A 12,041-nucleotide genomic window follows, 5' to 3' on the forward strand; every position below is an offset into this window, starting at 1 on the left:
TTTCCAGTCCCCTATACCCTGTGCGAGCTAGCCAAGCGGACTCAGTCCTTGTTAACGTCCCCGTTTTTCTTCGATGTCTCGCTTTCTCTTACTCCCTCACTTTTTTTCCGCCATAGACAAAGGCAAACTGGACATAGCATTAAACCGCCCTGGCTTTTTCTGTGTTTTCACTTCTTCTTGAATGACACGTTCACGGGTGAGGGGTTGTGGCACCTCGTGGCAAAACCTAGTCGACCCATGAAAGCCGCAAAGGCTCCGGATAAGCGGAAAGATCCCCCAGAACCACGACCATGCTGCGACAGTGGGCACTGAGCCGTCGTAGCCACGCACGCGTACAAAGCTATACCAAGCGCGCGCGCACACACACGCCATAGGCGGCGAAACAGCCGCATCGATCTCCAGCGCGCCTAGAGGCGCTGTGTGTTCGGCTACCGCACAAAGGCGCGCAGAGGAAGGCGGGGAGGAAGAGGATGAAGCTGGCGGAGGATGGGAGTACATCGCTACACAACACCGCAACCAAAGACGGCCAACACACGCACACTTTGCCGAGAGGCATCCTTCTCGCACCTCCTTTTTCTTCCCTGATCGATCACGTCAGCCAGGTTAGGCGAGGGATTTGCGCCGTCTTAGGAGGAAAATGCCTGGCGTTCTCAGGGACGGTTATCCGGCGCCCGTTGGCGCCAAAGCCGCCCGCCGCATTCACCGTCGTCCCGTCTCACGCTCGCGATCCTCCCCCCCCTTTTTTTTTATCACAGTTGTTTTGCTCTCTCCCTCTTTCCATCATCCGCATTTCCCATTTTCTCGAGACCGGACACAGGAGGCAATATCCCTTGAGAACGCGGCTTCCAAGAAAGCCGCGCTTCCTATATCTCAACTCATCACCAGCGCTATATATATATATATTGTTACACGCAAGAAGTACACGAAAAGGTGGAAAAACAGGCGAGCCTGGATGGTTCGCGTTTACTTCCACAAGGGGTCTCGAGACAGCACACCCAACGTCGTCTTCCTTCTTCACCTTTTGTCTGAATGTTCATTCGCGCTGTATGCGCCGTGCATTGCAACCGCTCGTGACATTTCCCCGTTGGCAGACGAAGCCCGCCGGGCGAGTCACTCAGTGGTTCGTGCATTGCATAGCTTCATGCGAGCGACGTGCGCCACTTCTGTTTTAGCCGAGCGCCGTCCAGTGCTTGTGAGCCGTGCTATGCGGTAGTTGACCTCACTGAGGCGTTCGAGGATAACGTAGGGCCCGACATAGTGAGCGAGAAATTTCTGGTACAGGCCACGTTTCCGTAAAGGCGTCCAGAGCCACACCTGATCTCCAGGATTGAAGTGAACATGTCGGTGACGGTCGTCATAGCGGATCTTTGACCGGTCTTGCGAGGTGACGGTGCGTAGCCGAGCGAGGCGTCGCGCTTCTTCTGCTCTACAGAGAATCTCGTTGATCGGCTCACTGTGATGAGCAGAGTAGGGAAGCATAGTGTCAAGATTATAGCGTGGTGGACGAGCATAAAGGAGAAAGAAAGGTGAGTAACCAGTGGTCTCATGTCCTGCGGTGTTGAAAGCATAGGTGATGAAAGGCAAAATTGTGTCCCAGTTTTTGTGCGCGGAGTCGATGTACATGGACAGCATGTTGGCAAGCGTTCGGTTCGTGCGTTCCACTAGACCATTAGTCTGTGGATGGTATGGAGTGGAATGGCGGAAGCTTGATGAGCACAGACGAAGGGTCTCTTCGACAACATCCGCGGTAAATTGCCGCCCACGGTCGCTGATTACGATGCGAGGAGGTCCGTGTCTGAGGATAACTTGAAACAGCAAGAAGATGGAAACGTCTTTTGCTGTGGCCGACGGCAGTGCTGCCGTCTCACAATAACGGGTTAAGTGGTCTACGCAAACGATGACCCAACGATTGCCGTCTGTGGATCGCGGAAAAGGGCCCAGAAGATCTATACCAACTTGCTCAAAGGGGGTGCTAGGAGGCGAAACAGGCTGAAGGCGACCAGACGGCGCGTCAGTTGGTCGCTTGTAACGCTGACATTGGGTGCAGCTGGCGACGTACCGTTCGGTATCATTGCGCATCCGGGGCCAATAAAAGCGTTCCTGAGCACGGTAGAGTGTTCTTGTGCATCCAAGATGTCCGGAAGTTGGTTCGTCGTGCATGGCAGATAATACGTGACTGCGAAGGCTCTTGGGGACAACCAAAAGGTAGCGCGCACCGGTAGCCGAGAAGTTCGTCTTATATAGGGCGCCGTCACGTAAGCGAAAACGATTGTCTGCAGCGGACTCCCGCGCGGCCGCGAATAGCGGCTGTAAGCTGTCGTCTTTCCTCTGCTCTGATATGAAGGTATCCATATCCGGAAATCCCGTGGACACAAAAGCGATGTATTCATCAAAGTTGTCCGCGTCACATTCAGTCGTTGGGAGTGGCAGGCGAGAGAGACAATCAGCATCAGCGTGTCGCCGGCCGCTCTTGTAGGAAACAACGAAATCATACTCCTGCAGACGGAGCGCCCAGCGTGCTAGTCGACCAGAGGGATCCCGAAGATTCACAAGCCAGCATAGAGAGTGATGATCCGTGACGACAGTAAAGGGGCGCCCGTAGAGATACGATCGAAACCGTTGCACAGCGAAGACGACCGCCAGACACTCTTGTTCGGTGACAGTGTAGTTGCGCTCGGGGCGACTCAATGAGCGGCTAGCGTACGATATCACATGCTCGCTGTCGCCGACACGCTGAACTAGTACGGCGCCAATGCCAACACCACTAGCATCGGTATGAACTTCTGTCGGTGATGACGGATTGAAGTGGCGAAGAATAGGCTGGGACGTCAACAGTAGCTTTAGCTGCCGAAACGATGAGTCGCATTCCGAGCTCCACTCGAAAGGAACACCTTTTTGGAGAAGGCATGTGAGCGGATGAGCTATGTCAGCAAATTTGGGAATGAAACGGCGAAAGTAGGAGCATAACCCTAAAAAACTTCGTAGCTGCTTCACAGAGCGAGGTGCCTCGAATGCCTCCACAGCTGTTGTCTTTTGTGGATCTGGTCGTATACCTTCTTTGTCGATCAGGTGTCCCAGCACAAGTGTCTGTCGTTCACCAAAATGGCACTTTTTAGAATTAAGCACAAGGCCGGCCTTCCTCAAGCAGTTCAGTACCAAGTCCAGGCGCTCGTTATGCTCACGAAATGTTCGGCCGAAGATCACAACGTCGTCTAGGTAGCACATACAAACTTCCCACTTCAAACCGCGAAGTATAGTGTCCATGAACCTTTCAAACGTTGCGGGGGCGTTACAAAGCCCGAAAGGCATCACGTTGAATTCAAATAGTCCATCGGGCGTTACAAAAGCGGTCTTCTCTCTGTCATCCGGGTGCATAGGGATTTGCCAGTAACCTGATCGTAAATCCACAGAAGAGAAGTAAGAAGCCGCAAAGAGGCAATCGATGGCGTCGTCAATTCGTGGGAGTGGGTATACGTCTTTCCTAGTAACGGCATTTAGGCGACGGTAATCGACACAGAATCGCCACGTGCCGTCTTTCTTCTTCACCAGTATCACTGGAGCTGCCCAAGGGCTAGACGATTCCCGAATTACTCCTTTACCCATCATTTCTTCGACTTGAGCGCTGATGATCTTTCGCTCCGCAGAGGACACACGATATGGTTTTTGACGAATCGGTTCAGCGGATCCTGTGTTGATGCGATGGCGAGTACGGGATGCAGGAATCGATGTGGGGCCGTCGTGCTGTGCAAAGTCGAATATTGAAGAGTGTTTCGAGAGCAGGGCCATCAAAACACGACGTTCATGGTCACTGAGCGATGTAGCTACCATTCCGAGCATGTGTTCGTTTGCGGTGTGCGAGACACTGGTTTGTGCTGTATCCGGTAGTTCTGTAAGCACTGCCATAGGTATAAATGACTCTCCCTGAAACGTAGCAAGTTTTAGGCCTTGAGACAGCACTACGGCTTCAGTGGAGCAATTTAGCGTCCATAGCCCTGCGCATCCATCGGTAACTGAAACCATACAATACGGAACCAACACATTTTTCTTAAGACAGTTTCTATGGACCGGTTCCACCGCAACATCGAACGAAGTACTAACAGAAGACGAACAAACAACAGGAACGCGCATCGCGGATAAAGCGGGCACAACAGTGTCTTCAGAAACACAAAACACACTCTCTTGCTGGGATGATTCTTCTAAGAGCGCAGAGGACACACTTCCGCAAATACTGAGTTCTCCTGTTCGGCAGTCAACATTGGCGCCACACAATTTCAAAAAGTCAATGCCGAGAATTACATCGTGTGTGGAACGCGGAAGCACGGTAAACTCAGTGTTAAAGGTTTGACCACCCAAGGAGACATCCACGTTACACACACCAACCGGGTATAATGAGTCCCCACTCACTCCACGAAAGCTTGTGCTGTGGTCCCAATGAAACATAACCTTGCGTCCCAGCAGATTTTTGAACACCACACTCATGACAGAAACAGTTGCTCCCGTGTCGACTAAAGCCATGGTAGAAACGCCATCAATAAGTACATTAACCTTATTCTTCAGCATGAAGATAGGTGGAGGTATCCGAGTCGGCAGCAAAGATTTTCCAGCGACCTCACCTCCATCGGCCGCGCTGGCTAGTTTCCCGGCGGTGGTGACGCGAAGCGGCGTCGAGGAGATGATGACGTCACACGCCGTCTGGGAGATGGAGATCGAGACGCTCGGAAAGCTGGTGGTGGTGTCAGAGTACGTTCGGAGGCAGGAGAGCGGTAACGGTTTCGATACCTTTCTTGTTCTCCAGAATAGCTGTCCAGAGGGAAGTGACGGTTTCCTTCTTCTCGGAAGTAGCCTTCAAAAGTGGTGTTTCCTGGCCTATTAGTGTCCATTGCACGACCACCGTGTTGCATAAACGATCCCGACTGTCCATTGCTGAATGCCCGACGTCGGTTACAATACCTAGCTATGTGGCCAGGCGTGCCACAGTTGTAACACACGGGCAGAGGGCGAACTTCCGGACGCTGATTGAAATATTCCACAGCGGCCACAGGCTGAGAGTAACTCATCCCCTCCCCTTGGATGTCGTAGGCAGTGCTGGGTCTTCGTGGGCGAACGTCGCGTGGATGCTGATCAAAACGCCGATCAATCGAGTCGTAATGGCGTTGTTCGGTCTGGCCATAATGCGGGTCGTGTCGGTAGCTGTTACAATCCGCAGCATTCACCGAATGCTGCCAAGTAGCCGGAGGAGATGCGCAGACGGCGTCTCGGAAAGCGACGGAGGCGCAACGCGGCACCGCATAACGCGTTTGTTCTTCGTGCCGCAGGAGCTCCTCACGGACAATCTGCCGAATGGTAGCTGAGAGGTCTGTCTGCGGACTCGCGTCAACGCTGGCCACAGTCGTGACATTGGCTAGCCGTCCAAACTTCGGCGTGATTCGGCGAGTTTTCAGCGCCTCGAATGTGCGGCAGTGCCGAATCACGTCTGATACGGTGTTCAGGTTGTCTTTTCCAATGAGGAAGTTATAGACGTCTTCCGCAATACCTTTTAAAAGGTGTCCCACTTTATCTTCCTCGGGCATTCGAGAGTCGATGGTCTTACACAGCTTGAGAACTTCTTCAATATATGTCGTGCAAGTCTCGCCGATCACCTGAGCTCTCTGAGCTAAAGCTGTTTCCGCTCGTTTCTTCTTAGTGTCCGAGTCGCTAAAGCACTTCTTCATTTCTTCAATAAGACTGCTCCATGTAGTAAGCGTGTCGGCGTGGTTTTCATACCAAACCAGGGCCGTGTCCGTCAAATAAAAAACGACATGCCTGAGCTGGCTGGCCGGGTTCCAGTTGTTGCATTGGCTTACCCTTTCGTAGTGGGTCAGCCATTCATCGAAGTCTTCCCCTGGCTTTGCTGAGAACGGCCGTGGCTCTCGGTAATGCTGATACAGCGGTGGTCTTGCCGAGGCATTGCTGAGGGGGTCATTTTGCTCCAGAGACATGTCGGGGCGCGATGGCGAAAGTCCGGCAAGGCGACGGCTTCTACGAAGTTCTGGTGCTGACGGCTCCGTCGTAGGTCGTGGGAGGTACCCAGCACAGCTCCACCAAATGTTACACGCAAGAAGTACACGAAAAGGTGGAAAAACAGGCGAGCCTGGATGGTTCGCGTTTACTTCCACAAGGGGTCTCGAGACAGCACACCCAACGTCGTCTTCCTTCTTCACCTTTTGTCTGAATGTTCATTCGCGCTGTATGCGCCGTGCATTGCAACCGCTCGTGACAATATATATATATATATATATATATATATATATATATATATATATATATATATATATATATATATATATATATATATATATATATAAGGGAGAGAAGTGTATACCTAAGGGCTCGTATTTCCGTGTTTTAACACAATATTAATGAGATATAACAGACAGTAATGCCAAGGAATGTACAGGGGAAGTTATTAGAACCAATGAAATGTAAATAAGAAGAAAGAAAAGTGGATGAAAAAATTGCCAGCTGTGAGCAGGAATCGAACCCACGAACCCACGAATCGAACCCAGCATCGAACGCGTTATTCGAAGGTCGTGGGTTCGATTCCTGCTCACAGCTGGCAATTTTTTCATCCACTTTTCTTTCTTCTTATTTACATTTCATTGGTTCTAATAACTTCCCCTGTACATTACTGTCTGTTACATCTCATATATATATATATATATATATATATATATATATATATATATATATATATATATATATATATATATATATATATATATATATATATATGTATATATATATATATATATATATATATATATATATATATATACACCCGAAAAATTCGACGTGTCCCCAAATATAAGCAATCAAAACGTACAGTCTTTCTATACAAAGCAGCGATGCTACGCACTGTATGCAATGGAATTTGTATTCGCAAAACTGAAAAGGCAACAAGAACGGCGCTTTCATTTGCTGCACTTCTTGCCACGGTGTGCCGCGACATACTGGAGCGGCGCTCCATAGTGTGCTAACACGAACGCTATTGTAACCCTAGCGCACACAGCAATCAAAACGATAGAGAGGGACCGCGTTTTCCCGGTGACGCGCGCTCAAAGTCGTGACGTGGCATACCTGCGCCGTGTAGCCCGCTCTTACAACTAGACAAGAGATAATGCTCCGATACATGTGCGTGTTTACACGAACGCACGCGCGCGAAAGGTCCTCGAGGGGTTGTTGAGTCGCTGCGCACCCAGCAACAGCTTACATTCGTAGTCGTCCCCCCTACCTCCCCCCCAAAATCAACAACAACACGAGCCCCTATCCACCGCTCTCTAACCACCACACGCAATCGATTCTTCGAGGCTGGAGCACCGGATACGCGGGGAACCCTGACGCAATTTTCGGACACCGGAAGACGAATGAGAAAGCGCGCGGCGCGAGGTTTCCGCACCGGGTTCGCGTCACGGTAAGCTTCCTCTTTTTCATACTTTTTTTTTATTTTCAGGCAAACGCCCACGTTCCTATGCAAACAGGCTGCCCAAGGTTCCTTATTCTCGGTAGAGTGTTTATACACTCCGCAGCGAAAAATGCTGAGACCGCTTCGGAAAACAGTTTTGCGTGAGCAACCCCGACGCATTATAAGCCCGTGGGCTCAAGAAGAGTTGCCAGCACTGAACAGTGACCCAATACGCCAGATGTATACAAAATAAACGAAAAATAACTTCGTAGCACACAAACAATTTTCGCCTTCATCTTTTGTATTCCACATTCTCTGCGCACGTTTAGCGTTGTTATTATTATTATTATTATTATTATTATTATTATTGTTGTTGTTGTTGTTGTTGTTGTTGTTGTTGTTGTTGTTGTTGTTGTTGTTGTTGTTGTTGTTGTTTTCAATGAAGATATCAGCGTGAGGAATGGTGGTCTTTGGGTATCGTATGCGTGCTGCAAGGCCCATATTGTGTAGGAATCGAAACAACGTTCTGCGAGATATGAGATGTGTTCAAGGCTGTTTAATGCCAAGGCCTATGAGGTATAAATAGTGTCTCCAAGTTTATCATCCCTTTTCTCAATTCCACCATCTCTTAGCTCTCGAAGGGTGAAGGGATAAATTCCGTCACCAGAGTCGCGCATGAGTTTCGGCCAGTGGAGGCCTACACGGAGGTCTCTTATCAAGAGACGCTAACAGAGAGAGGGAGACAGATAGGGCCCAACCGCAACGGCCTTGCCCTTATCGGACAGCGAAACGCCACGAGTGTAGGCCACGCCACGAGTTCCAACCCGATTGCTACATACGCGGACGCGTACCCTCGTGCACCCGCACACAATGCCTCCACGCAGTCAGAGTGGAAAGCTGTTGGTTGACCTATATGCGAGACCACCGCAGTCGCTCCGGATTGCAAAGCACACCGCAAGACGACAGCAAGGCGAGCCGCCCAATGTCAAGCGAAATAGTAAAATCGCGATAATGCTGAACTCTTGTTTCGAGGCGCAGAATTTCTGTCACGAGATATCGATTATCCTTCAAAGTTCATTTAATGCTATAATGGTGTGTGTGCGTGTGTGTGTTTTCGTCGTTATTCTATTCCTTAGTACAATGCCGCAAATAAGAAGCTTATTTGATTCGATGCTTCTTAAGTGCTTCTTTACATTACATCAATGCCGTTCCCGCCGTACATGGAAATATGGCATCTCTTTATCCGCCGGCTGCACATTGCTACATCTGCTGGGCTTTGACGCATACAGCGACATGCCCAGCGGTTACAAACATCCTAGGCGCGTGTGGCATTCAATATTGAAGAAATATTATAATCCCTTTGCAAAACTTGCGAAAGGCATATCAATCATGATTCTGCGAAATGAAGGCGCCTTCTAAAACGGCCGGATATGAAACGAGAAGGATATGTCATCTTTTCGCCGAACGCGTTGCTTTGAAACTGCACGACGACGCGTTTCGTTCGTCGTCTCAAAAAGGACCTCTTTTATGCATCTACATGTCTCGGCATATTTCCGTACAGAGTTGGTGAGTCGCGAGGACAATATCAAAGAAGTGTATGCCGATTGTGAAATACCCGTGCTGCTCCAGCAACTCATGATTAACATTTTATTCCCCCCCCCCCCCACTCCCTCTCGAAGAACAAATATTCACAGCTCTCGAATGTCTGACAACTGACATTGAGATACGGTGGACGCTATATTTCAATTGATGACTCTCACTCTCTTACTCTGTCTCAATTGAGCGCATAAGCACCTGTTAATCAATTTGCCGCTTCTTATTTCTTATCTTATTTCCTAACCATGCGATTCTGAATAGTAAACTAAATAAACAATTAAGCACTGCTTCCACCACATAGATGTGCACTTCTAACACCTAATTTTAGCGACTAGCCAAACTGCTTCTTTTTAGCACGCACCCTGTGCATGTACAACTAAGCCAAGCTAGAATGAAACAAACGATGAAGAAAAAAAGCGAAAAAAAAAAACGACTCAGCACTTTGTACAACTACAGACAGCTAACCAGCGGCGCCGAAACGTGCGACCTCGACGTTTGTTACTGACCTGATCCAGGCAGTTCGTTAAAGTCTTTCTCAATCACTGGCTAATTCTGTCCATAAATCTTGATTAGTGTCTGCCATCCACGTGTCCACTCCTCCCCCATTCTTCACTTTTAGAGCAGCCGTGGCGAGTTCAGTGGGATTTGCCTAATTTCTGTTGGGACGTACGTAGCTTTAGTCCAAGGACGACTTATTCCTTTTTAGTTGACCAGTGGTCAGTATATCGTGGGGCTAGCGCGTTGCTGCGGTACATACGCACAAGGATCACGGACAAACTTTCGTTTCGTCTGCCTGTGTACAGCATCGCTGTTAAAAAAGAAAGAAAAAAGAAGAAAAGAAAGAGCGAATGGAAAGACACTCACCATGTAGCCACGTCCGGAACTGGACCGCGTACTGCACTGCAAGACAAAACGGGCGGAGAAAAAAAACATGAGACAACTTGCGGCACGCAACGCTCACATCGTCTCGGATAATGCTATAAGTCGAAAGCGTGCAGCGCTACACAACACGTCCAAACGCTAAACGACGAGCACGTGCGATAAAAGAACGCGTCAGAGATGCACAACTCGACAAGCGACGTCAGTTTCTACGCGAAACTTTAGCGCAGACAAAGTCCGGAATGATTGATGAGCATCCTGACTCACTCACACGCGCATGCAGCTAACGACGTGTAGGCAGTGAATGAGCTCGTATAGAGCGGCGAAGCACGGAACGCCCGCCGCTGCGAGTTTTTCTTCGGTGCCTAATGTTGTAAATATGTTCGCACGTCTATAAACACGGCGGTAAATCTCAAACGCTCGGAGCGTTTTATTTATTTTCACTTCTTCTTCTGTGCAACGGAAACTCGTCCGCTGGGTGATAAACTAAGATATACACGAAAATTAGCACGGCGTTATTTTCATTGTTCCTACATGCATATCCTTTAAATGGAGCCACCGAATGGCGGGGAGTGGGGCGGTGCAGAAGGGTAACATAACCTACTTGAATTGAATACGCTTTAGATATGCTGTCTGGAGTCTGTACCAATTAGGTTTAACCACAAAATAAATGCTCGCTGATATTTTATTATTATTGCTACTTTGATTTCACATCCCTTAACACAAACAACGCAAAAATAACGTAAAACAGAACAAAACAGAAAACAGAGGAAAGTTCGGACACGTAAACGTTCATGGCGTGACAGAATAAGATAAGCGTCAAAGCGATAGGAGTGGTGTCGATAAGTGCGTGAAGTGACGCACTTCCACGCTCTGAGGAGTGGATATGACCCCAACGCAGGTATGTAACATTACATGACTGGTCGTCTACCATCTATTTGCAAGACGCGGAGGACTACACTGTGTGCCAATAAACGAGCTCCACAAAGTGTTTCGCCCACAGTAATGCAATCGTACTTGCCGCCCTGTCATATGCAGCGCGATTTTAAGCAACCAACAGAGCAGCCGAAGTACGCTCTATTCTTTTGTGACTGTATAACTGCATAGTCGAAGCGTAGCACACACACAGACTGGTATAATCAGCAGTGAAAAGCAAACTCCAACGTGGTAGTTTCCCTCAGAAATGGACACCCCAAGCGTAAAGCCACACTGTCCATCAAACGCCAAGCGTAATACTTTAGCGTAGTCAATGCTGCTACAGAAACGCTGCATGACCCTATAGTATTGGCACCCTCTTCCTGAGGCTAACACGCGACCACAACAACGTCGCGTAAACTAGTAACACTCCCCGTGCCTACGACATATGCGTTACGTCCACTATACGTAAAGACGCGCCATTTCGCAATGCGAAGTACACTACGTTATATATATATATATATATATATATATATATATATATATATATATATATATATATATATATATATATATATATATATATATATATATATATATATATATATATACTCTGAGTTAAAACGAACAGCTGGTTGTAAGTACGCGAGAGCAATAAATATTACGTGCACCTCTGCACAGAGGCGCTCTGAACCGACTAATGGAGCGAGAATGGGATCGGGTTTGATTAATAAGTAAATGTGCAACGCAAGGCGGCGATGAAGGAAAGACGTGGTGGTGGTAGTGGTTAGAAGATAAAAAAAGGCACCTAATTTCTGAAAACCCGGTCGGGAGCACGTGGGAGGGAAAAAAAAGCATTGGCACGTCTTTACTGCTCTCTCCCACTCTCTATATTCTCTCTCGGACCGTATGCGCCCCACTCGGTCAAAAAAAAAAAAAGTGAGAATAAAACACACACATACGCACGCACTGAAAAGGGCGAAAGCTGCCTTGTCGAGCCATCAGCCACCGCAAAATATCGCCTTAAAGAGCGACGTAAAACATTTTAAGACACACAGGTGCGCTTGTCGCCACACACGCCATGAAAGGGTATAAAATAAATGTGAACGAGGGGGGGGGGGGGGGTTGATAAACATGTCACGACGGAATGGTCGGACATAAATCAGCCAGCTGTGCATTTCGCTTCATGGGAGGCCACGCGCATTTTAGG

The 12,041-nt window shown here is 48.6% G+C and overlaps 1 protein-coding gene across 1 annotated transcript in view; it reads right to left on the reverse strand.

Annotated features, from left to right (window-relative positions):
• Nucleotides 1–12,041, reverse strand: part of LOC119161393 (uncharacterized) — a 299,022-nt gene that overhangs the window by 13,393 nt on the left and 273,588 nt on the right. Inside the window, exon 4 of the mRNA XM_075889602.1 lies at nucleotides 9,902–9,937. Coding sequence (XP_075745717.1) covers nucleotides 9,902–9,937 — 36 coding nt within the window. The remainder of the gene's footprint in view (nucleotides 1–9,901; nucleotides 9,938–12,041) is intronic.

This window comes from Rhipicephalus microplus, chromosome 3, assembly GCF_043290135.1.
Source record: "Rhipicephalus microplus isolate Deutch F79 chromosome 3, USDA_Rmic, whole genome shotgun sequence".
NCBI classification, from domain to species: Eukaryota; Metazoa; Arthropoda; class Arachnida; order Ixodida; family Ixodidae; genus Rhipicephalus; species Rhipicephalus microplus.